Source organism: Saimiri boliviensis, chromosome 1 (genome assembly GCF_048565385.1).
Source record: "Saimiri boliviensis isolate mSaiBol1 chromosome 1, mSaiBol1.pri, whole genome shotgun sequence".
In the NCBI taxonomy this organism is placed as follows: Eukaryota; Metazoa; Chordata; class Mammalia; order Primates; family Cebidae; genus Saimiri; species Saimiri boliviensis.
The window spans coordinates 186,644,260-186,672,165 of record NC_133449.1 but is presented as its reverse complement, the minus strand read 5'-3'; the positions used below and the strand labels follow the sequence as shown (position 1 = coordinate 186,672,165).

Genomic DNA, 27,906 nt, shown 5'->3' with positions numbered 1-27,906 from the left:
ATACTTGCTGACTTCATATACATTTCTTACCACCTTGCTATACTCTCAGTCCTCCTAGGTGAACTTTAAGTTCCACATGGGAGCAACTGCTATACACATAGCATCCCATTGTACAAAGCGCATAGCAGGCTCTCAATAAGCACTTGCTGAATGAAGGAAAGAATGAGCAAATGAACTAACTACAGGTGTTTCTTCATCTCAATATACTCACATTCCTTCATACTCAAACTTGGAAAGTTTACCTACTGACACTCTTGCACATCTGCACATTTAGCCCTTACATTTTTTTTCTTCTCTAAATTTTCTACAGAATGTCTATTATAACTATCACTCATGAAAACATCCCCAATTATGCACACTCAAGAATTGAATTTTTAGTCACAAAGCCCTCTAGTAAAGCTACTGTCCAAGTAGGTCCCCACTGACTGAATGCAACACCACCACAGAACAGCTCTATGGCTAATCTCTTTTTAACAAATTACTCACCATTTACTGAGCATATACTATGTATCAAACACTGTATTAAGTAAACACTTAAAAACCACTCATTTAATTCTCAGAATAACCTGTGTGAGAAAATTTCTCATTGTTCAAATGAAGAGACTAACCAGAGAAAGTAAATTCCCAAAGTCAGAGGTAGAACCAAAATTTAACCTAGCTCTCTTAACTCCAAAGCCATGTTCTTAACTACTATTTATGCTGCTTCTGATGGAGTTTATGTCTTGTTACTTGTAACAGCTATTCTCATCATATTTCCTTGGCCCCAATTCCACAGGGACTCCTATTATACTATGTGCAACTTAACTATCTTGGCATCATGACTATGTATTAGCTGCTTCTCTCTCAAAATCACTTTAATTCTCATTACCAGACCTGGTCTCTCTTGTGGTCAATGATGCCATTTTCCTTCTTAGGCTATACCAACTCACGATGACCCCTGCCTCAATAATCTTGTCAGAGTGGCTAATTTTCTTCTCCTCGAAATTCTTTCATTCCTTGACTTCAATGGACTGAGACCATAGTATCACGAAAGGAAAAGAGCCTGAAGCTGTATTCGTCAAAAGCTTTCAATGCTAGGTCTACCACTTAGTACCTATGTGATCACATGCAACTTAACTTCTTTTAGTCTGTTTCTTCATCTATTAGGTTGGTGCAAAAGTAACTGTGGTTTTTGCTGCTTTCACTTTTGCACCTTTACCATTTTACTTTTGCACCAACCAAATAAAATGGGAATAATATTACCTGCTATACAGCAATCTTTGTCAGGATTAAATGATAAATTCTGAAGGGCTTAGTGCTACCCTGGCACAAAGTAAGCCTTCGATACATACTAACTGCTCTACCTGCATCATTCTAATGATCTCCACTTTCTCTACTTGTTATTGCCCTCATTAGCTTTCTTTTCTCTATCTTAAACATAAGAATTCCAAGTTCTAGCTGGCACAACTTTAAAAACTACCTCTGCAAAGGACTCCTTTATATATATTCTCCCAACAACATATCCATATTTCTAGCTGGTAGCCGGATTTCATTCTGTAAAAATTAAAACATCCAATTTGCAAATCCTATCTCCTTCCCACCCTCCAAACAGCTTCTCAGTAACTATACTTCCAAAGCTGGACCACACTGAAGCTGGAGCCCTTGGCATCATCTTTGACAAGACTCTTCTTGTTGCATTCCTACTGTTACTACTTAAGTTCCAGCCCTTATTGCCAGAAATGACTTAGAAAATGGGCCCTCCTCTGTTTTATAAGAACAGCCTATCCTCTCCTACTTCATGCCTCCTTGCTGTGATCATTCTATTCATTGTATTTACACTTCCCCCACTACTTTCCTAAATCACAACCAATTCCTCTACTAAAATCTTAAGAATCTATCTCCAGAGGTCTATCTCAAATAGCTCCTCTCCTATGACACCTTTCCAAATCCTACTAAATAGAAGTACTTTCTGCTCCTGAGTACTCTATATGGTCTTTGTCAAGGCTCTTACTATTAGGTAGTAAATTTGATATTTATAGTTGTTTCTTCCTTATTACTAAATTGCAAGCTCTGTGATGGAAAGGCCTATGTCTTGCATATATTTACATCTGGTATAGCATTATTTTATACTTACTGTACGTGTAAGACAGTGCTTTCAATACAGGAGATTCTTAGTACTACACATATTGTCTATCCTTAGTCTTGTCAGCATTTATATAATATAGTCACATGGTACATTATTTTATATTAATATATATCTACCTGTCTTCATTTGTAATGCTTACGATCCCAACTCCTCTATCATGTATGTTAGGGCAAACTATCTATTAGTTTTTAATTCTCATACAGACTAGTAGAACTCTATGAAAGTGGTAAGCATTTAATACAATACCATAACAGTGTTTAACAGTATTTGATGGTTATGGAGACATAATAAGAAAAATACAAACCTGAAAGACCCTATGTGCTAAATTTCATTCAAAAGAAATCTGACCTAAATATTTTAAAGATATAATAATGGTTAGTTTATTCTAAGTTCACTTTTCTTTAAAGGGTTCTTTAAAGAGTTAGATTCAAAATAAAAATCTTACTCATAATTTCTTCAATTAAGATCAAATAGGACCAAAATTAAGATTAATTTCTTCTGATGCTAACAGCGTTTGTTGATTGGTAGCAGGAAAGGAAAAAATAAGAATTCAGAAAACTTCTATCAGTGTTTTTAAACTTTTAAAATCATGCAAAAATTCCTGTCATTCCTTTTCTTAACTGAATTACTCTATCTTCTTAAGAATAACATTTAAAATATATTCTTAAATTTGAGAAAATGTTCAAGTTATCCTTAAATGTTCTCATAAAAGGCACTCCCAGTGGAAAGTTTAATCATAAGAAAGAAAAGAATGGTTGTTTCATAAGTGAAAGTAAAATAAATTATTCCCAGTTTCTTCTGGGGAAGGGGATAGGTGGCAATTTTTTAAAGACCTAATTGTTTCAGTTTCTAACTATAAAAAAGAAGGATTTTGCCTTTATAACATATTTTTGTAAAAGCCTCTAATCTCAAAAAATAGTAATATTCAAATGCAGACATCTGAACATAACAGATATTGCCAAACATGCGAACTTGCAAAGAAACAAGGGAAAAAGATATAAAAAGAATAAGCTATAAACTACATACCTGTTTAAGTCTGGCAAGTTCTTTCAAAGCTCGTCCCCACTGCTGCTTGTAATGTAGTTTAGACTTAGTTGCAGATTCCAACTTTCTTTCAAGTTCAACCTAACAGTGATTAAAATCATATCAAGTGAAACACTATACCACTGTGTACAACCACTGAAAGATAATATATACAAAGAGTCTGGCTTAAGAAAAGAGTTTATACAGTGTAACATACGACATCATCTAAAACTGTTATATAATTTACTATAAATATTATGGCACATGAACATTTTCTTGTTTAAAATATAGTCTTATTTTTATTGCCTAACAGTCTATCCTAAAAAGAACTGAATTAGTCTTAACCTCCAGACAGTTACTATAAATGTACTTAAACATATATATTATATAAAGATCATAGAGAGAAATATATTCATTTTTTACAAAAAGCAGTTCTGTTAACATTCCAATTTAACTGGCACTCTAACTCTTAGAAGCCAAATTTTCCTTTTGGAGGCCTATCTTCATATGGAATTTTGTCTTATGAAGACAGCCAGTACAGATGCTTTTATAACTATATTTTGGCAAAATCCTGGAACTCCGAAAACAGTGAAATGTTTTATCAGAAAGCAGTTTACTAAGAAAGAGTACAAAGTCAAAAATATTTTAAGAATGTTAAAATAAACCAAGAGTAAGAAAAATAATGTTCCTTAATAACACACATTCTATTTTCTATTTTTCCTCAACTATATAAAGAAAAACACTAAAGTGATTCAATTAAAAAATATGAATATTTATACTTGCAGCAGGCAATCTGTTGTACATGAACTGAAGCCAACTTGGCTATGTTTTGGAATGTACTCAGTGTTTCAAACCAAGTACCAAACAAATTCATGTAGCCAACAGACAGTTTTACTATTAAGTGATAATGTAATAATCTGTTTGAATTACAGTAAAACACTGTTACTCTGAACCAGACTAATTTTTACATCAAGTCTAGTTTTTCCCATACATATAGCTTCTAATGTTTTACAGAAAAACAAAAATGAACACACTATCTAAAAATTCCAACTTCAGAAAACTCATATGAAAATAAAATGAAAGGAAAAGCAGATGGCTAAATTCCCTTCACAAAAGACCAGAACATTTTCTGCAGTAATAGATGACTACATGGAGTCAAGGTCTTTTCTGCTTTACAAATCCTTAGTGCTTGGATTTAAATGTGTTGACAATTTCACAACTAGACTCAAGTGTCTTAAGTTCAATAATACTGTTGAGATTATAAAAGATCATCTCTTCTACTTATGCCATACTACCTGGTCATTTAACAAGAAGCCATACCTCAAAAGAAAAGAAAAAAATATTTTTATAGCTGTGCAATAAAAGATAGTATTCAATTATACAAGCAATCATGTCCATGGGTCTTGGATACTAGATGGTCTAGCATACTTGATGAGCCCAAAAATGAGGGTTAGGCCAAAGATGAACGTAGAGGGATTATTTATACTCAATGCACCATCAGAAAAAAAAGTGTGGATATATTATATCCGTTCTGCCATAATTATTAAAATAATTCACATTTGCAAAGTCACACTAATTTAAAACACATATAGTTATAATTTCTTTATTCTTAATAAAATGTTGTAACGAGTAAATCTGAGACACAAACCTCATTCTAATTCATTCCTATCCCCAAATCAATGATTTTTTTTTAAGATATAGATGTCTAGGCCGGGCGTGGTGGCTCAAGCCTGTAATCCCAGCACTTTGGGAGGCCGAGGCGGGTGGATCACGAGGTCAAGAGATCAAGACCATCCTGGTCAACATGGTGAAACCCCGTCTCTACTAAAAATACTAAAAATTAGCTGGGCATGGTGGCGTGTGCCTGTAATCCCAGCTACTTAGGGGGCTGAGGCAGGAGAATTGCCTGAGCCCAGGAGGCGGAGGTTGCGGTGAGCCGAGATCGCGCCATTGCACTCCAGCCTGGGTAACAAGAGTGAAACTCCATCTCAAAAAAAAAAAAAAAAGATATAGATGTCTATGTGATTCTAAAGAAATATATGGACCCAATTCCCAGAAAAAAATGAACACAACTAAAATTTTGAAATAATTTTAAGGCATTCAAAGACCTTGGGTTCTTCAGAGCCCTTCCAGAAATCAATTTAAACTTCTGGAAGCCTCTGTACTTATATTTTTCTTTAGGTTTTCTTGGTCATGATTGAGGTAATAAACCACAAGCCAAGTTATATACTCCTGAAAGAAAAACTCAGCTCAGGACCTACAGTCCATTCAGAGGCTAGTAAAATTAAAAACAGACTAAAATTCACTCGTTTCTAATCTCCCTATTTCTACCCTTAATATACCTACAATTTGATTTCTCTACTAGAAGTATGGCATTATCTCTTAATCTGCTATTCCCAGGTCTGTTCTGTCACAAGGAACTCTAGATACCTCTCCTGGAGTATTTTCAAATTCTATTCCTTTCTATTCCTACTGCTACTTCCTTAGCCTAGGTTCTTCTCAACTCAGCTTGACTGTAAGAGGTTCTCTTGTCTCTCCAGCCTCCCCAGCCTCAAATCTACTCTATCTACTAATCCTATAAAAACCACTATTCAATAAATCTACCATAGCTACTATTTATCTACAGTATTAAACCTAAACTACTCCGCTTAGGATTGAAGGCATTCCAAAATACAGTATCTGTCCTACCTGCTCAATCTGCTTTCCGCAACAGGAAACCTTACTCCAACCAGGTTTATGTCCCCTGAGGCGTCCCCACTCTTTGCCCAAGTCACTTCCTGACTTGAGGCTGCCAATAATTTTTTTCCTCTGCTTACCTAAATCTTAAGGCTCAGCTCAGATTCTACCTCTATATGAAGCTTTCTTAAAACTACTAGATTCCGAACACCAAAAGGTGTCTATCACATTCTTTGGTGTTTGATTACTCAAGGTCATTTAGGAATGACCTTGAGTCATCTCCCAATTACTTTACAAACTCTAAGTGAACCCTCAAAAGGATAATGTACTTTTTCTCTTCCCGTCTTTGATTTTTCTCTTATCTTTCCCATATGCCCCAAGTCAGGAGTGGCATATAGTAGATACTCACCAAATATTCTTGTATACATAAATTTCAGCTTGATTAAAAATATCTACATTGTTTCAATATATCTTCAGTCTTTTCAACCCCTGTAGGCCCTACTAAATTACATGCCTTCCATATTTCATTTTTTTAAAATTTTTTTTACAAACAGAAGGAAATAGTTTCAACATCAAAATTATTTCATTTTTTACATCTCAATTATTTATATGTGTGTGTGTGTGTGTGTGTGTGTGTGTGTGTGTAGATCTCCTAACTAAAAGAAAACCATAAACTAGTATTCACTTCTTACACAATACAGGTTGAGTACCCTAACCTAAAAATCCAAAATCCAATACTTTTTAAGCATTGACATGACACATAAGTAATGCATCTTAAACTTCAGATTTTCAGATCAGGGATGCTAAACAGGTAAATACACTGCAAGCATCCCAAAATTCAAAAAATCTAAAATTGTAAACACTTATGGTCCCAAGCATTTTGGAGAAAGGATACTCAACCTGTAAAAAGAAACAAGAATTACATTTGCTAAAACTATATATTTATGTTAACTTATTTTTAGATCATTTCAGTAAAAAAAAAAATGGGAATATGCACATTACACTGAAAAGAATAGGTAATCAGACATAACCAGAGCTTTCAAATTAAATCAGATAGTTTTTAACTTGTATCTTTCTTTTTGTGCTTATCTCTTTGTCACTATTTTAAGAAATAAGATTCTGCCCTCTTCTGGCTCCAAAAAGATTTACAGAGAATTTTCAGAAGAGCTGAAAAGCCTTGTTTCACTAGGCACTGAAAGAAATGTATTAAGTCTAAAATAGAGGCAAATTATATACTTTTCTCTCTCAATGCAAGCTCACGGTACTGCTTATACCTTTAATATATTTAATGATTTTTATCCTTTTGGTAAAAGCATAGTTGGAAGGAATTTTTTAAAATCATTTAAAGTTTATATTTACTGTGGATATTACCTAGTCAACCAGTCTATATTCAGAGATAAATAAGATAACACCTTTGTTACAATTTTGATTTCTGGTCTTTAAATTTCCCCAAGATAAAATGAAAGTACTCTTAGACACCCACGTAATAGATCTTGTGAAAATTGATGTGACATTATCCAATGTGTGTTTCAAATATTTCTATTAGGTACTACAGAATTCATACTTATAAACACAGAAATACTTTAATACTTGGTTTTATCAAAAGAGAAGCAGAAAATGTCCAGCTGGATTCAAGTTTGCTGGTAGGAAAAATGAAGAGACAGCCAAAACTGAATAAATGAAGAGACTGTCTAAATATGTAAGAAAAAGAATAAGACTCTGCAATTAAATCAATGTGGGGATAAGAGAACCCTAAGATAGCTTGGCAGTTAACAGTCTACAGAAACATTTACTGAGTTCAGAAACATTAGATGAAAAATATATTTCAGGGAGATGACTGAGTTTAGTTTTAGGCATTCTGGGATATCTAAAGACTGACCTCCAACAGTCCGGGAGATGGACACTATTTTCATAATAATACCAAAAGATGATTTTTCTTTTCCACTTTCATTCTTGTATGAATGTACACTGGAGTTTTGCAGAGGCTACATGATGTGTAACATTACAACAGAGTGAATTCAAAATCAGATATAAGAATTCAGATATCTATTATCCAGACACTAAAGAGATTTGTAAAATAGTAAAACAATGTCATCTTCTCAATTTTTGTTTCAAGAAATAGTTATTTTTCATAAAAATGTTATATAGGGCCGGGTGCGGTGGTTCAAGCCTGTAATCCCAGCACTTTGGGAGGCCGAGGCGGGTGGATCATGAGGTCAAGAGATCGAGACCATCCCGGTCAACATGGTGAAACCCCGTCTCTACTAAAAATACAAAAAATTAGCTGGGCATGGTGGCACGTGCCTGTAATCCCAGCTACTGAGGAGACTGAGGCAGGAGAATTGCTTGAACCCAGGAGGCGGAGGTTGCGGTGAGCCGAGATCGCGCCATTGCACTCCAGCCTGGGTAACAAGAGTGAAACTCCATCTCAAAAAAAAAAAAAAAGTTATATAGGTTATACATGGGTTTTCCCCCACCCCTGCCATTTCTAATAGAGGGATTATCAATAAAGGGGCCTTGAGTCCAAAAAATTTGAGAACTACTGTTCTAAGTCATTCAAGAAAAGACGCTGGGTAGGCAGCTGATGGGTAGGCAGCTGAATACACAGGTCATAAGCCGAAGAGACATGTCTTGTTCTCTAACACATATTTTCTACACACTAGACGAATGATTTTTTTTTTCCTTAATGTAAAGATCAAGTTACTCTCCTTAAAACTCTTCATCGGTATCTCATTATGTACTTAACTCTTTTATTTACAAACACAGGATTTAAGTAAAACAATGTCCCAGGTTCTGTGCTTAGCATTTTACAAATATTAAGTTTTTAATTCTGTTACTACCCTCATTTAAAAGATATGGAAATAAGTACAGAGAAGTAAAGTAACTTGCCCATGGTAAAAAGCTAGTAAGTGGCAGAGCTAGGATTTGAACCAAGCTAATGTGGCTCTTGTTCATACTGTTAACTACTGTTATACTATAACTCTATTAGAATAAAAACCTAAACTCCTTTTGATGGCTTTAATAGCCCATACTTTGAATCTCATCTTGTACATTCTTCTTCCCTCACACTCTAGGATGGCCTTCATTCTCAACCTCAAACAATCCAGGCTTAGTCCCACTTCAGTTCCTTTGTAGCTATTCCCTGGACACGCCTTCCATAGCTTTTCACATTGCTAGTTCCTTCTATTCCCACAGATCCCAAATTAAAATGTTAGTTACCTGCTCAAAGAGGCCTTCCTTAACCACCTTATGTAGAATGGTATCTATCCTGATCAGGCCAGCTACATTGCCACATTCAATATGGCATCACTCTTTTTATTACTTTTATGTTTGACATAAACAAAAATGATCTTGTTTATTTGTTTACTCTCTCTCTCTATAATGGATCTCCCTGAGGAATCTGTCTTGTTCAATGCAAGACTAACAATTATCCTAGGAACACAGAAGGTACTCAATAAATAGCTAGTGAAGTGATTAGCAGCAACTTAACATCTCAAAACAGTTTTGTGCCAAGATGAAAACATGCCCTCTGTTAATTTTTGCTGAATAAATGAATATATGAACATTCTGAGTAGCAAAGATGGTGCTGGTTCATAATCATGATTAACAAACGTTTACTCAGTGCTATAAGGTACAAGGTATTGTCCTAAGAATCAGTAATATGAAAATAACTATAACACACTTTCTGCCTTGGAAGGCTTAAAATCTAGTTTGGATTATGGTAGTTCTGAAATACGTATAAAAAGCACACAATAAGTATTAGAAGTTCCTAAAGGAATCGAATCCACAGCCTAGTATCAGAGTATAGTATCTCAACATAAGCTTTAAGGTTTTGAGAGCTGGCTTTATGAAGCTATTCCGCAGTCTTTCTTTTCCTGCCACACTTTAGCAGACACCAGACACTACTTCTCTCAAAGTACTCTTGGCTGTGATTGTTATTCTTTAGTCCATTTTTACAAACATGTAAATCTCTCACTCCCCAGTGCTACTTTTTTTTTTTTTTTTTTTTTTTTTTGAGTCGAGCTCTTGCTCTGCCACTCAGGCTCAAGTGCAGTGGTGCAATCAGGGCTCATTGCAGTCTTGACCTCTCTGGGCTCAAGTGATCCACCCACCTTGGCCTCCTGAGTAGCTGGGACAACAGGTGCATGCCACCACACCCAGTTAGTGTATATTTACACACACATGTATATATTTGTGTACATATATACACATGTGTATGTGTATATATACATGGATACATATGTGTGTGTATCTGTGTATTATGTATTCTTTTCTGTAGAGACAGGGTTTCTCCCTGTTGCCCAGGCTGGTTTGAACTCCTGAGCTCAAGCAGTCTGCCCACCTTGGCCTCCCAAAGTGCTGAGATTACAGGTATGAGTCACTGACTCACCCCCTAGTGCTACTTTCTGATTACTAGTCTACCATGGTCTTCATCAAAACTCATTTCTATTAACATCCATTATGCCAATCTTACAAACTTGGGAGTAATCTCTGACTTTTCTTACCAGATAAAATTTGAATTCTTTAACTTATCATCTAAGACCTTCCCCCAATGGCCAAAAATTACCCTTATTTCCAGCATTCTTTTATCAGCCCTATTTTATTTTGTAAACTAATACTACAGGTTCAGCATCTCTAGTCTGAAAATCCAAAATGCTCCAACATTTGAAACTTTTTGAGTGTCAACATTATGCCTGTATTAGTCTTTTCACACTGCTGATAAAGATAAACCCAAGACTGGGAAATTTACAAAGGAAAGAGGTTTAAAGGAGATCTCACAGTTCCACATGGCTGGGGAAGCCTCACAATCATGGCAGACGGCAAGGAGGAGCGAGCATCTTACATGAATGGCGGCAGGCAAAGAGAGAGCCGGTGCAGACAAACTCCCATTTTTTAAAGCCATCAGATGTCATGAGACTTATTCACTATCAGGAGAACAGCACAGGAAAGATCCACCCCCATGATTCAACTATCTCCCACCAGGTCCCTCCCATGACATGTGGGAATTATGGGAGCTAAAAGATGAGATTTGGGGTCGGGGAACACAGAGCCAAACCATATCAATGCACAAAGGAAATGCTCGCCCAAGCCCTGTTGTCCAGTGAACTAGAACCACAGTAAGGATGGCCCGAAGGAAGCTGGAGAGCAGGGATCTCTGATGGGATAACATGGAACCATAAAAACATTCAACTACTGCCAGAGAAAATGAAATAGAGAAAGAGATGGAAAAAACTATCTCAGCATAGATCCAACTCCCACCCACCAGTCTTCCTCTAGTGCCCCCTGGTGACAAGTCTATAAGGGCAAGGAAGCCTTCAGTACAAAGCTGGGTAGGAAAAGACAGGGAATGGCTGGCACAATTAAATCCTTAAATTTTAAAGGTAATTTTCCTATGTGTTATTTGTGTTATTTTCCTCTGAATGGTGTTTTTTTTTAATCATGCCTAAAAATGTAAGAACACATATTGTCAAACTTAGAGTGTCTATTGCACATTACACATTTTTAATGCCTAGCACCTGACCATTCTGTTTGTGGAGAATCTCAATTTAAATGACAGGTGGAACATGGCTTCCAACCACAGAAAACAAAATAGAACAACTATCCCTTCTTCCTAGCTGAGAGCTAGAGTGCAAGTCTGTGGTTCAAATGAATATTCCTGTCTAGGACACTGAATCTACAGGGGTGATACACGGAGAGAATGTTCACAATGGCTACCACAAAACGAAGTTCAACAGCGTGACACTAGAATCAGATGGTAGGAAATCCAGTGACACGGCAGTGACAGCACCAACAGAAGCATCTGAAGTAGACTGTTTTCCGGCAGGATCTTGGCTATGCCTTGCTTCCCCTATTCTGCCCATATTCTGAAACTAGTTCTTCGGCCTCCTGAAAGTTTTGCAAATTCTTTCCTTACTAGAGTTAGTCAATTCTGATGTTTGCAACCAAGGACTCTAATTTGTATAAGCTACAACTGACCTAAGCCAAGAAATTCAAGTACTAATAATGTCATGTGCCTTAAATTCTCTGATGCATTCTTATTTGACCTAAGAACACTACAGCAAAACATTATTACATCGTATACACATTACTTATCGATTTTATAAATTGATCACTGGGACTAGTTAAACTGCCCAATATTAACATGTGTACCTTTTCCAAGTTGAGAAGATTTATTTCAGACTGTAGATGGATTTCTGGTTTGTTGCTTTGCTGGTCCTTGAACTGTTGGAACTCTTTTTCCAAAATCTTATATTTATTTTCAGCATCATTAAGCTGTATTTAAAAAAAATTAGCCATTTCAAAACAATGATATGCAAAGTTTAACAGTATAGAATTCAACTCAACAGTGTCTTACTTTTATTCTAAAGCATGCTCATAGTAGGAAATCTAGAAAATAAAGTATAATGAGGAAAATAAAGATCCTTAGTAATTAAAAATTTGGTAAATCAACTGATTATACAAAAACTTTTGAAAGTATGAAATTTCTTATCACACTAGTATCATGAGAATGTTTTTGGTAAAACTTATATGTCAAATTTAAAAATTACATTCACAAATACTAACATTTTCTTTACACTTTTCTTAAGATGTCGCATGTAAGAAAAAATTCAGCAAGAGACCACCAGAAGCAGAGAGGAACAAATACATTTCAACACTAAGGCAACTCTGTCTCTCCTAGATGCTCTTAGAGCAAGTTCTCTGCCAATCCAGAATTAGGCCCTACAGCTACAGTGAAAAGAATCTCAGGAGAAAACTCAGGATTAAAAACAGAGAGAGAGATTTCAGGCTAAAATTACTAGAAATCCTCAGCACACAAAGAAGGAAAAACAAACCAAGAAACCAGAAAAACCATCAGCCTGGTTAATTAAATCAAGGAGTGACTGGGAAAGCCAGAGTTTCCTAAAAGAATGGTAATTTCTTGAATTTGAAGAGTTGAGGAAGAATAATCAGGAATAACAGTCTAAGCAACTACCCAGTGTCCAAAGCACAGGGGTAAGAAGAGCTCGCAAGAATGTCTCCAGATGGTGATAAGTTTGTAGACTTTTACTGGACTACTTTGAGGCCAAGAAGCCAACTCTGGCCCTTTACACATAGAGAGGGCCTACACAGGATCCTGGGATACAAATGGAAAGATAACATCTTTTCAGGTTCTCTCTGGACAGATGTGGTTGTCCTTCCAACTCCCGAGTTCTACCTCCAGGCCTGTGCCATCCCTGTTTGCTTTGAGGGGCTCCTCTGAGCCACAGGGAAGATCCTCAAGTACCCCAGTGGAGTCTTGGAACATAAAGTTTCCATAGTCAGCTCCCTGTTTCCTTTTTCCAGAGACTCCCAGGCCCCAGCAGCAGTGGTCAACCTCTTCTGACTCTGCTCCAGATTTTGAATTTAGAGACAGTTACAACCTGGATCCCAATTCTGTTTGAAAGCCAAAGAATAACATAATCATCAGTAGTCTGGTGCATGACTCTTTGATCCACCCAATGTAATGAAAATTAAATGTGAAAAAAAATGAATAATCCTGACCTCCTGCCACAAAAGACTGAGCATTACAGACATGCCAGATAAATATCCAGGTAAGTAAAAATAAGCTCAATTTTAATGTAGCACTTATTGTTTTATAGTTTGGTACTGTATGAATTTTTCAAATTCAAATACTATTACAAGTTAAGGTAATTTAAAAATTATTTGATTCAATTCCTTTGCACTAATAGGTTAAAAAAAACAACAAAACTGAAAGTCAAAGAAGCTAAATAATTGAGGCAGCGCCAAAGACCCAGTGAGCTAAGTCAGTAGCAGGGGCAAAAACTGACTTCAGACCTTTTCATCCCAAGAATGTTTTCATTAAAGCAGTCAATACTTCCTGTAAAACAAAAGGACAAGATAGTCTGCCTTGACTAAAGATTCAAACTTCTCTTAGAACACTTTCAAAATTAAAAAAAAAAAGGCACGAAGATGTTCTTTTTGAATGAATCTTTTTTTGAAATGTGAACAAGGATTGCTAAAGATGTTTTCCAAAAACCTATACTACTGTGACTATCCATCATTAGATAAACCAATTCTCTCTCCCCTAAGACGTAAGACTTAACTAAATTTGAAATAGAAAATGTGTGGCAAAAATGGAAATAATCAATAATAAATAATTGTTATTAGGATTTATCTAGCATCTTTAGGTAATGTGGTGTTCCATACATGAGAATTTTCCATATGACAGATGTTTACCTGTTTTTTAACATCCAAAGTTGAATAGAAATCTTTCTAAAGTTTCTCAATTTTCTGTTTTAAACAAAAGCTAAGAAAATACTAAATTTGGTAGTTTCTTCACAATTCCAGAACATTATCATAAACAATTCTTACTGTTACAATTGGGTTATAAGCTTTTAAAGCATGCTGGGCTCTTTTTCCTTTGCTAAGTGATCCATAAACTACAGTGATTTGAGTTCTGGTGCCTACTATCATCTATTTGAGCACAAATACTTTATCTTCATCAGAGCTCTCACTGACAGTGTGTTTAACTGTCCCTTCTACCAGTCTAGTTAGAATTGTGCGTATAATACATGCAACATGGTCAAAGTAAGGGCCCAAAAAGCTATTCCATATATAAAATGTGAAATGTATACAGTCATGGACTTAGCAACCTGGGCATCTTGGAAACGTCTCCTGTCCTTCCTACCCCACTTTACTTCCCCAGGTCTTAGAACACTGGTTCAAGAACAGAGGTGTGCTTTGCGTCATTTTTCCAAAACACCAGTTCTTCCCACAAAAGTTAGTTATTCTTACATTCCTACAAAGAAGTAAACTAATTATACCACATAGAAGTCTTTTTTCTTTTCTTTTCTTTCTTTTTTTTTTTTTTTGAGACAGTGTCTTGTTCTGTTGCTCAGGCTGCAGTGCATTGTTGTGATTATGGCTCACTGGAGCCTTGACCTCCTGGGCTTAACTGATGCTCCCACCTCAGCCTCCTGAGTAGCTGGGACTACAGGTGTGCATCATCATGCCTGGCTAATTTTTGTATGTTTTGCAGAGATGCAGTCCTGCCATGTTGCCCAGGCTGGTCTTGAACTCCTGGGGTCAAGCAATCCTCCCACCTCAGCCTCCAAAAGTGTTCGGATTACAAGTGTGAACCACTGAGCCTGGCTTTTACCTGGCTTAGATAAAGTACAGACGTGTATTTCTCAAGAGCTCTCCTGGTGACTCTAATACGTGTTAAGAGCTTTTGTTCTAGAAGGCTGAATCTTCCTGATAAGTGGAAGAATAGAAGCAACACTGGTGAATCCCATTACAACTGCCCACTTTCACAACTTTATCTTTTGTATTTTAAATGAGACTACCCTACTTAGTAACAACCAAATTCATATTTTTATAACCACCTAAATAATGGCCCTGTGCTGCCGTGGAAACTGTTCATGACAAAATTTACTGAAGGCTTGGGAGGCATTCATCATACGTATCTAATCTACACTGAAATTTTTCAAGAAAGATAAGCTTAATTTTTAACAGTTTGATTCTTTTTTTAGCAAATATTTATTGAGCCCCTATTATGTGCTGACAACTAGCCTGGACTCCTGGGATACAGCTTTAAACCAGAACAGTTTTTATGGAACTAACAATCTGATACTGATTAAATTATCATACTAATGAAAATAAAAACAAACTGATATGACATGGCATAAAAAAAAAAAAAAGAACAGGAGAATAATGTCCTATGAGACCATAAAATAAAAACTTGACCTAGACTTGGGGAGCATGAATCAGAAGATTTCTAGGAGTAGGTGATACTTTAGCTTAAAACTAAAGGACGAATAGAGTACACCAGGCCCAGAAAATGCAGCAAGCATGTGAACGAAGCGAGCATGGCATGCCTGAGCACCTGATGGAAGAGAAGCGTGGCCAGAGAGTACACAGCACAGACACAAGAGTGGGAGATGAGGTCAGCATTGTCTTGTTGCTCGTAGGAAAAAGATCAGAATCGTTGCCTTGCCCAGCAACAAGTCAATGCTGAAAGGTTTTAAAGAGGAAGGTTTCAAGAGTCCCAAATTTCAAAAATATCATTCTGAGTACAATATGAGGAGAAGATAAGAGGGGCCCAACACTGAAACAAAGAACATTTATAGGCAGAAGGTCAAGTATGGAAAGAAGGACCACAATGGGTTTTAAATGCCTTTAAGATATCTGAACAGAGATGCCAAAAGGCAATCAGATATATGTGCAAGGTCTTGGATATGACCTTGGATGTGAAAGTCCCAGATGCACAAAATGTCTGTGAAATCATGGGCATGAAATCATGAATAATACTGTTTTTGCAGAAATTAAGTCCTGGGCTTGGAGGAAGTTAATGGCTAAATAAAGGAAGATAAGCCTTCGAAAGAGCCTGAGGGTGACCAGAAAGGTAGAGGAAAACAAGGAGAGTGGTGGTGTGGCAGTTGAGAAGAGAATATACAAAACCAAAGACAATAGTGTTGATGATATCAATCAGTTTTACTGAGTATGAGGAAGAAGAAAGAGAGAGGAACCACAGACAATTCTCTCATGAAATTTGGATCTTAACTACATTTGGTTCTTAACTGAATTTAGTTCAGTGCTACATGAAGAATATCTGTTTGCTTAAAGATGACTTATCAGAAAAAGATTTACGTTGGAAATGACCTGAAATATGTACAATTTCACACAAAATACTTAGAAGATCCAATGTAAAGTATGTTTGAATATCAGTGCAATAAGTATGATTAATAATCTAAATTACTGGGACTTTTATCACTTTTTATTAGTGAATTATTTCTTATTGCTAGAATGCAAATAAACTAAGTATAAAAGATGACAAGTATGTTATCCAACCTGTTGCTGAAGGCGGTGTTTATCCTCTTCGAGCTGTTTGATTTTTAACCTTTCTAGTTCTACTTGGTGAATACAGTCCTCTTTGGCCCTACGGATAGAGTCTTGCAGTTCTTGTAGGTTCCGCTGACGTTCTGATTGCAGTTCCTTTTTTTCCCTTTGAAGCTTAAAACAAAGGTATCTTTAAGAGGTTGGCTTATTACTAGCTGCACTATACTATTCAGTATTCTAATGTCTTTCTATACACTCAAATGTCCAGAATATTTACAAATTTATTTTCACATCCTTTTTAGTTATTAGAGAGTTGATGTTCAAGTGTATCATATTAAAAATTTTCAATCATTATTATAAACATATATAAAAATCCATGAACAATTTGTATAAATTCAGTTGAAAACTCTAACCACTTAACATTTCCATTTGAATAAAACATTTTTCATTGTGAAGGCAAATATGCCCAAGTTTCTTTTCTTATTTTAGAAACTTCTGATTCTTGCCTAATCACATAGAATGGCACCTCAGTATTAGGAACAAATCTGTACTGCATTAACTTTAAACACTCTAGCATACTATTAAACCTATTCTAATATATAAGGTATGCTGAACAGCAGTTTGAATAGCAGTTTTCTGCATATCATGAAATAGAGCACAAATAAAAGTATGAATTTCATATATAGACTCTGAAATAAAGATATATGATAGATGAAATACCTCTGATTCTGCACTAGCAAGCTGCTGCTCTCGTTTCTCCAAGTCAATTAGAGTTTTTTGAAGTTTTCCTTCTAAAACAGTATATTCAGCCACCTAAAATCGTTAAAATATGTACAATTTTACTGAGAGGACTTGAGAATAGGAAAGTCACAAATTACATCTGCCAATTCAAAGAAAAAAATGTACTTTCACAAATTTGAGACAGGCGAGGGCCATATTTCCTCCTCCATCTTTTTTCTTCTCCAAGATAAACACAAATTTTAACTGCCATTCATATATTATGATCGTCACATCCTCTAATATGTTAGACTTTATCTAAATTTACAGCAAATAGAGACAAAAGAGTGTTAAATTTGAGATGCATATGTAGTGTAAGTAACTAAATAGCCAAGTGCAGAGTCCAGTGAAGAAGTCAGTGATAGGGGTGTGTGTGGTGGGTGTCTTGCTGTATACAATGCCAACAAAGTGAATAAAATCATCAAAGGAGTGAGTATACAGAGAGAAGAAAAGATGATATTTGAGGACTGGGCTCTGGGACAAACCAATAAAGCCAACATGGGGAGGATCTAGCATGAAAACTGGGAAAGAGAGACCAGTGAAGATAGCAGAATACAACAGTAGAGAAGTGTAGTCCAAAAAAAAAGTATAGTCAAAGAAGCCAAGTAGAGGACGTGTTTCAAAGACAGAGATAAACTGGGTAAGGATGAGGAAGGATTGTTTGTTAAGAGAAAAACTGTTCTGGTGAGTGAGAAAATGAATTGACTAGGGAAAGAAGTAGGATTGTGAGCAGCCATGAAGACGTCTCAGCACCTGAGGTCCTACACCTCCTTAAAATCATCTTTTTAACACTCATCTTTTCTCCATAACTTTTCACTACTATTACTTTTTGGCTTTCACTTTCTTTTATACATATTGTTTCCCTAGTCTCCTGGACTTTAGTTTCACAATCCTCTATTCTATCCACTATACTTCCAACAGAATTATTGTTATAGAATGAAAACCTAATTATCTTATTTTATATAAAAATCTTCATTTAAAAAGTTTCTCATATTTCTACCTTTCTCAACCAGGGTTTATCATCTGAACCAAAAAAACAGATGATTGAAGTATTTTCTCCATCTTCTCCTAAAATGGTACATAGTCACCATTTTTTATTACCAACAATGGATCCCTTAAAGAATTCAGGGCTTCATTCTCTCAGGAAGGCCTGGCTAAAAAAAGCCTACGGTATCTAGTCTAAACTCTACATAATGGATTACAAGATCATTTATACTCCAGGGTATCAACCTCTCTTACCTTATTTCTTGAGGCACATTCTTTCTTCCCCTCCTCCAAAATCAAACTACATATAATTTTCTTAATGCAGAGTCTATTTCAAACTTCTCTGCCTTTTGCTCAAGGGGCTCTCTCTGTCTGGAACACCCTTTGAGTCTATCTGGCAATATCCACTAATCCTCACTAAAGTGAAAGCACGATCTTATCTACAGAACACTTCCTCGTGCTCCCTTATGTAGAACTGATGTCTTCCTTCTTTGTGGGTAATGACTGTTGTCTTCAGCTATCTGACAGACAGTCATATGTAAGACAAAGTAGATCTCATTTGCTCCAGATGGCAGAACAGAAACTACATATGTATTTACTCTTTCAGGTAAATTTTCAAAGTATGAAAGAAGTTATACATTGTTTTTTTAAAAATCAGGTAAATAAAATTAAACAGAAAAGGCTTACATGTAATTGACATTTAAAAAATACTCCAGTGAGAATCTCAGTATTTAGCTTTAAAAGATTTCATACTGAAAAACAACTGTTTTTTTTTTCCCCACTACTGACTTGATTTCATAGTGGCTGATAAAATTTAAAAGAAAAACTGATCCCATGCAAGGTAGGATACTGTAAGACAAATGAATTAAAGTATTTGGTCTCCGAATGCACTCAGGTTGAAAGAAAATGGCAAATCTCAATCTCAAATCTACCTTTACGATATGACTAATTCGAATAAACAGCACAATCACTTATTAAGTAGACATCATACTGTTTTCTGACTGGAGTTATTAACTAGCCAGGAGCTCATCATTTCAGGCTGAAAGAGTCGAAGTTGTATAAATGCAAATCAATTAAAAATTTCAACTGAAAAGATCATTATTACCAAAATGACAATAAACCAAAAATTACTTAGTGAGTTTTCACAGAAAGTTTAATTATGACACAAATTGAATTTGTCATGGTTTTAGTAATTTTATTAACTTTTCAATTATTTCCTGATTTGAATTTTGCAGACCTCAACACTAAAATACTCTTCAACAGCACTGCAGAAAAATGGTTCAAGGATAAACTCATCTTGTCCTAAAGGCTAGGTCAAAAAATTTTTTAATTAAAATATTTTCCAGCTCCCCCAGATTCAATGAATATCTAATAGGAGAGGCCTGTAAATATTACTTAATATAAAACTCACTGTTAAATAACAGTACAACTAGAATAATGTTAAAATGTATGTTAGGACTTCTACTTACTGTAATTTTGGTTATCTAAACTTTCCTTAAGAATAGAGACTTTGACGTACTCTTGTGATTTTTGACTTTCAGCTTTTTAAAAAGTTCACTGGTTATTCAAGTTTTTAATACTGAGAATTAAGTTAGAAAAAGCCGATACAGTTATTTTAAAATCAAAGGCTTAAGTACTTCTGCTTCCACCCATAAAAGACAAATAGCTCTCCTCTATAAACACAAAATAAACAACATATGTGAAACAACTGTTTTCAGACATTGGGCAACAGACAGCATGGGACAATGATCCCTAAAGGTGGGAAATAAATGAGCCAACCCCTACCGTACATCTAGCTTACTGCCTGAAGACTGTGGCTCAAGGAAGGAGAACCCAACAGACACTTGCAATCTTGCTGAGCTCAGAAAACGGAATGGAGACTAGAGAGGCTGAGGCAACTAGCGTTGACAAGAGGAGGGGGTTACAAAGAGGAGGAGAACCGGAGACCTGCCGAGCCATCCCCTGAAATCTGAAGCTGAGTACTGATTAGCCACTCTAATAAGAGTATTTCTAAAGCCCTAAAATTATTAATAGAATATTTGAAGAAAGTCTAATTGTTAGGGTTGTTTTATTTAATAACTTGAGTGTAAATTGATAAATATTAAGCTTTTATTTTCAAGAATAAGACCAGATGGTCTCATGTTGTCATTTTTTAAAATGTGATTTATTTCATAATTCTTAAAAATAGCTTAAATGTTTGAGGCACTTTAACTTACAGATTATACTATGTAGTTTATATACATATTGAAATGTGCCATTTTCTTTTTTATACATCAGCAGGGTTTTTCTCTATTCATATTTGTTTATTCACACACACACACACACACACACACACACAATTTTTTTTTTAAAGAAATGAGGGTCTCACTATTTTGTTCAGGCTGGTCTCAAACTCCTGGCCTCAAGCGATCCTCCCTCAGCCTCCCAAAGTGCTAGGATTACAGGTGTGAGCCACAATACCTGGTCTATTTTTGAATAAGTAATATATTTGCATATTTCAAAAGCACAAAATACTTTACAGTGAAAAGCCTCACTTCTACCCAGAATCATCATTCACTTCTTCCATGCCAATATATAACCACTAAAATTAGTTATTCCTTCCAAAGACTGTCCTTAACGCGAATACAAGATATTATCATTAGCGTTCTTCCTTTTCTTCTTCACTTTTACACAAGTTGTTACCTTTTTCTTTACTAGTGATTCTCTTTCTCGGTCTCGTTTCTTCCATTCCTCTGCAAGAGCTTGCATATGAGCCAGTTCTTTCTGTTTCAGCTACAAAAGAAAGAAAAATAAAGTCACCAAAAAACCCCAAATATTAATAAATAATCAGTTATTGTCAGTTAAAGAACCAATGCTGATCACTAATATTTTCTCCAGGCATTCTTTATTTATTAAAAAAAAAAAAAAAAAAAGTGGATGCCTGAAGTAAATAATACCCATTTGAGCACACTTCAAGAAAGTATAAAGCTAACAGTGGGCTGTGCTTTCTAACTTGTTTGGAGACTAATGATACAAGGTTCCAGGAGGGTATGCCAACTGAGGACATGCAATTTAAAGAGTAACTTTCATTCCTAATAATCATGAACAAAGTTTACAGAATTCTGAGTGGCTTCTAGCAAGTTGCCACATTTCAGGTATTTTTTGATTCTTTTTATTTTAGATAGGGTACCTACAGAACATAGAGATTAAACCTTGCTATGGAGAAGAAAAAATATACTGAGTAGACAAAACAGATTTTTTAAAGTAACATTTAAAAAGTAACCTGATTTTCAAAAATATCCTCTTGCATCTCCTTCCACATTTCTAGCTCAAGTGCTGCTTTGTATTCTAAGGTTTCACGAGGCTCTGTCTGGATCTCTGAAGGACAAGGTGCTGGAGGAAGAGAAGATGGCTTTTGTTGTACAGCAGATACACCCTAAGATATGAACCAAAAAGCACATTTAAACACTCACACACATAGGCACATTAGATTCCTTTTAAAAAATAATTTGATAACATTCAATTATATTTACCTGAGATGAATCAGAGACAAAAATCTCACGCATTTTTACCAATCCATAATCTTCTAGAGTCACTGTGTAAGAAAGATCTGCTATCCTGTTATTTGATCTACAAATAAAATAAGAAATACCTTAAAATTCATGAAAATAGTTTCATATTATTTTTTCTTTTACTTCCCCAGTGCTTTAGCATTGGGGAGTAAGATTTTCTGCACCTAACAGTATTCTTTTTGAAAGTGCAGCAGCTTCTGTAGGCTTCCATATACATAATTTGACCATCACAAACACCCTGATAAATACATGCATACATTTACTACAAAATGACTCCTATAAGAGCTGTAAAAGGCATAAAGGTGAAATTTAAATTCTTACTGCCTACAGGTAATTACTGCTAATATGTAGTTTATTTCCTTCCTGTTTTATTTATATGTAGATATACATGCAAACATGCATGTTGACATCATACAGTTTCATCGTTTTACTATTTACATCAGGGGCATTTTCTCATAACATTAATTTAAAATTGTGATTTTTTTTGTTTTACTCCCTGTAAAATATACAAATGAATTTATGTAGCAAAATATACTCAATAATTCCCCTACTCTTGATTATATTGGTTATTCTGAATTCTTTTTTCTACTTTTCCTTGGATGTACATACTCATAAATATTTTAACAGATATAAGCAACACTTCTAGGTATAATTGGCATATATGCAATACTTCTAGGATAATTATGTTAGCTGGATCATAATGAGCACCTCTTTGTATCACAGAACTGCATGTAGCCTTTGTCACTAACCAAATGAAAAACGAGAGAAAATATTAGAAGAAAATAAAAATAAAATTAAAAAACATGATTTTGTCTAAATCAAATATACTCTGGTCAAACAAAATTTGAATGAATGATGTCAAACAATTAGAACTCTTTATTAATCAACTTTTACATTTTCTTCTTCTATCTCAGAGTTCAGAAGAAAGGAATAAAGTTAAATGAAGCATTACTATATCCGACAGAAACTCCTGAGTGTATCTGAAGTTCTCACTTCAGTAAATCTCCTAAAACTTTCTGTCTACGAAGTATGGTAATCAAAGTTAATATTCATAACAAACAGGCAGCATTAAAATAGCTTCAATTATTAGTAATGTGATTATCTTCTACTTATGACCAAAAAAATGCTAATCTTTAAGGGAGATTCTTAAATAATAGTTGAAACAAAATGGGTATGAATGGGGAGGAATAAGGAGACGATTCAATAATACTTTTAGATCTAAAATTTTACTGAGCCTTATTTCTTTTAGTCTTATCTTTCATATAAAGAGTATATAATATATGTTAAATTTTAAATTTTTTATTAATTTTAAAAATTATTCAACAAATATTTTACTGTATATAAAATACATTAAAAAACTCAAGTTTTTCTTTGTGGCAATGAAGTTCAGCGCATAAAAAACTATAATTATTTTTACACTGCCTCTGACTGTCAAATATCTATAACATCTTCAGACTTTTGATTTAAGGCAGGAGTAAAATATTTTAAGTGGAAAAACAGTCTCAGCCCTTCCCAATGCAAAATAATATAAAATACATTGTAAGTTTAACCTCAAATTACAAAATAAAAAAATAGATCCTACATTTAAAATTCTCAGGCTAGAGAAAAGAGGGAAAATAATTAGCCATCTGAATATTACAATATGATAGTAGCACAGATTCTTGACTTTTGTGAGGTGAAACGGCTATCAGAAAACTAAAGAGCAAAGTGGGGTATAGCTGCCACACGTCAGAGAAGATCGGAAAAAAGAGGTTAAGAAGTGGTGGCTGGCTACTCAGAATTCCATGAATTAAAAAGAAAAGCAAAGACCAATTCTGTGAAATGTATTACCCTTGTGCTGCTGTAACAGGCACACTTTCACTGTAAGTTTGACGCCAACACTGTTCACCATTAGAACCTAAAAAACGAGTTTTTTCTGAAGACAAGATGTTAGACAGCTGGATTCTCGCAATTCCCAGAAGTAAATCTTTACTCATTTTGTCCTTGTGCCATAGTTCAACCAGTAATGGAATCCTAAGGAAGAGAGAAACATGTGTTCATCATTATCAACTCTGACCTAAAGTCTTTTCTGAACTAAATTCTTTGAATTCCCTTAATGGAGTCAAAGGTGTTTTTTGTTACCTGGAATGTCATCTAACACAATTGTTAGACTGAACACTAAATTTCATAGGCAGCAAATATGAAATGATGTTTCCATCAATGACGAACCTTATATACAATGGTGGTCCCATAAGATTATATCATATTTTTACTGCATCTTTTCTGTTTAGATACCCAAATACTTACCTGTGTGTTCCAAATACCTACAGTATTCAGTACAGTCACATACTGTGCAGGTTCGCAGTCTAGAAACAATAGGCTATACCATCTAGCTTAGGTGCACAGTAGGCTATACCATCTAATTTGTCTAAGTACATTCTATGATGTTCACACAATGATGAAATCATCTAATAATGCATTTCTCATAATGTATCCCTGTCTTTAAGTAATGCATGACTATACTTTTTTTTTTTGAGACAGGTTCTCACTCTGTCACTCAGGCCGCAGTGCAGTGGCACAATCACAGCTCACTACAGCCTCAACATCCTGGGCTCAAGTGATCCTTCCACTTCAGCCCCCCAAGTAGCTGGGACTGCAGGTGCATACCACCATGCTGGCTAACTTTTGTACTTTCTGTAGAGACAGGGTTTTGCCATTTTACCCAGGTTAGTCTCAAATTCCTGGGCTCAAAGCAATCTGCCCACCTTGGCCTCCCAAAGTGCTGGGATTACAGGTGGAAGCCACCATGGAAGGTCTACTATTATATTTTTCATACCACTTTCCATTTAATAAAAACTTTCAAATATTATTATTCCCACGAATGTTTAAAGTTACCCTTTATTCTTTTTAAAATAATGTATAAATGTGAATTGAGATATGCTGAGAAACTAAAAGACGTTTCGCAGGGCTCAGATTTCTTAATCCGTTTCAGATAGACAGATTAACAATTCTAGTTATAGATTTTAAAAAATAGAAAAAGCAAATTTTTCATTTAGTGAATCAACAATAAAAACTATTTAGTTCTTAATTTATTTTCCCATATTACATTAGGAAAAGGCAAGACCACTTTTCAAAGGTCCTTCATTACATATAGTTTGTTTTCACAAAGTTAAAGTAACTAAATTCGGGTAAATAAGAGAGGAAAATCTAAAAAGTGTCTTTAAAATAAACCATGAAAAATCCTGTAGCAGATGCACAAATGCGTTTTGAGTTTATGCATTCTTCTATAGGAATTCCTTTTTAATAAAATACAAATTTTGAAGAATTGACTTAAAATAATTAATATCATACATACACAGTATACATTACCTTAAGAAGGTATCTTGAAGCTGATGAGGCATAGTTGCAAAATCAAATGCACAGTAAGATTGGGGAAGAAACACTTCCATGTTTTTCCGAACTTCTACAGGAGGATTAGTCATAATAGGAGCTGCACTTCCAAAGAATGGATATGAGTACCTAGAATTAAAAAAAAAAAAAAAAAAAAGTTTTATGGTTTACAGGTGAGATTTAGTCTGTTTTTTAGAAAAAAAGTATAATATGAATATTACAAGAAAATATAACTTTTTAATAAAAACATGGTAGAAATATGATCTGCCATCTGTGTGAAAAGTTCCTTGAGGGCACATGTCCTATCTTTTTCATCTCTGTACTCCTAGGGAAAAATAGGCAGTTTCTGCCATATATAAATATTCAAGAAATGCTTCTTAAATTTATTTGTAAACCTAGTTTCTTTTATACAATAGTATCCTGATTTTTTATGGGATAAAAAACCCTTAGTTAACTACAAAAGGACACACTTATGGTAATCTGGTAATCATGGTAATCTTGCAAAAATGCAAGCAATTCAAATATATTATGGATGAATCAGAGAGTGACATAACACTGTTTCTCCCTTTCATCACAAAGTCATGCTAGATTAAATGGAAGAATGCCTGACTACTGATAAACTTACCTTGTATTTAAAGCCAAATATAAAGATATTACAATACTCATTTAAATTTAATCCTGTATCTTGTTATTCATATATGAGAACTAAAATTTAAAAATTACTAATAAAAAACTGCTTTCCAACAAGAAGAATCCTATGTATTCATCCAATTTCTATATAATTACTATCCATTTAAATCAATTTATCTCAGAGAAAGTTAAATGCCCTAGAGTTTCAACTCCCTACACTTTAACACCACACTACAGGATTTAGTGATTAAAAGAAAAAAAAAATATTAAAGGAAGTCTTGCAGATGAGAGACTTCAAATACCAGTGTTACCAAACAAATTCCATGACACAGTTGCAAACTACAATTTCATACCAATACAGAACATGGTATGAAAATTTATCATAAAATTTATCAAACAGAAAAAGTTAAATGGCCAGCATTTTTAAAGGGCCTTAAAATGATTCAAAGACAGAACTATTAGTCCTTATTAAGTGGATTCCATGAAGAGTATTAAGTGGACTGTAACTATTTATTTCCTCAACTTTTGCATTTGTGAGGAGTTGCTAACTACTCCAAACTAAACACATTATTGTATTATATTTAATTTATATCTCAAGCATAAAAGTCTATAAAAATGTAACATCATTAAAAACAAATTATTGTGTAAAACTACTTAACTGACATATATATATGAAATATTTAAAATTCTTTATCTAGAACAGTGTAGACACATTCCACCTACAGCTGATTAAGTATGGTTTTTTTTTTTTTTTGAGACAGAGTTTCGCTCTTGTTACCCAGGCTGGAGTGCAATGGCGCAATCTCGGCTCACCACAACCTCTGCCTCCTGGGTTCAGGCAATTCTCCTGCCTCAGCCTCCTGAGTAGCTGGGATTACAGGCACGCGCCACCATGCCCAGCTAATTTTTTGTATTTTTAGTAGAGGCAGGGTTTCACCATGTTGACCAGGATGGTCTCGATCTCTTGACCTCGTGATCCACCTGCCTTGGCCTCCCAAAGTGCTGGGATTACAGGCGTGAGCCACCACACCCAGCCTAAGTATGGTTTTTAATTCATATCTATGAAATGTGGATGTTGGGAATATAAGCTCCCATTATAATACAGTTTTACAGAAAAATTAGATAATGTACTACCATTATTTTGACCGGTAACACCTTTTTCCAGAAAAAAAGCACTTTTAAAGTTTAAGAGACACTGTACTTTAAATGGCATATAACATATATTTATCATAATACATATAATAGGTGTTACATTACTTAGAATAAATTATCATAAATGCCTACAATTATTATACTAGAATAGATAAGACAGTTACCTCTTATACTACCAATGCCACCCTGGTTTGAATTCAAAGTCATTAGGATATAGCCTTACCCCCTTTGAGTCCACTGATTTAACAAATGTTATAACTTCTTTGGTGACATTTCTTTCTCTGCAATTCCCCAAACAGAGGAAAGTCCTTTCTCTTCAGAAAATAATACTTTGAAACAAAATCAAATCACACCTTAATATACAGTTGATTGGAAAACCAATCTCCAAGGCAAGTATACTCCTTAAGTCTATTGAAAAGCAAAAATGATGTGATGTTGCTGGAACAGCAATCTTCTGTCCTGAAGCTACTTCTGAAGCATGGGATGTAGTTACTGGCTGGGCCAGTGACACAGGTATAGAAGAACCAGCTAAAATGAACATAAAAAAAAAAAATCATACTTGCTAAAAGTTTCTCTTAAATTGTACAAATAATTTAAGGCTATAATCTCATTTACCTTTAAGCAGAAATTGGGCTATTTTGTGTCATGAACATATGAATTGAGGTATAAGTATCTTAAAAGTAACTTGCACAAAATAACCCAGGTTTCAATTTCCATTCTAGAATTGCATGAAAAAAGAGCTTACTCTCAATACATATAGAAAACGCACAGAACCAAAAGAGAAATATATATGATAGTAGC

At 34.9% G+C, this 27,906-nt stretch overlaps 1 protein-coding gene across 5 annotated transcripts in view; it reads right to left on the bottom strand.

Annotated features, from left to right (window-relative positions):
- CEP120 (centrosomal protein 120) overlaps positions 1 to 27,906 on the bottom strand; it is an 81,320-nt gene that overhangs the window by 21,569 nt on the left and 31,845 nt on the right. For all 5 annotated transcript variants that reach the window (XM_074382102.1, XM_074382107.1, XM_074382100.1 and 2 more), the window contains 10 exons: positions 27,459 to 27,633; positions 25,303 to 25,452; positions 23,785 to 23,967; positions 21,916 to 22,012; positions 21,666 to 21,818; positions 21,086 to 21,175; positions 17,363 to 17,455; positions 16,655 to 16,816; positions 11,975 to 12,097; positions 3,152 to 3,250 (listed from right to left, as the gene is read on the bottom strand). In XM_074382102.1, coding sequence (XP_074238203.1) covers positions 3,152 to 3,250; positions 11,975 to 12,097; positions 16,655 to 16,816; positions 17,363 to 17,455; positions 21,086 to 21,175; positions 21,666 to 21,818; positions 21,916 to 22,012; positions 23,785 to 23,967; positions 25,303 to 25,452; positions 27,459 to 27,633 — 1,325 coding nt within the window. The remainder of the gene's footprint in view (positions 1 to 3,151; positions 3,251 to 11,974; positions 12,098 to 16,654; positions 16,817 to 17,362; positions 17,456 to 21,085; positions 21,176 to 21,665; positions 21,819 to 21,915; positions 22,013 to 23,784; positions 23,968 to 25,302; positions 25,453 to 27,458; positions 27,634 to 27,906) is intronic.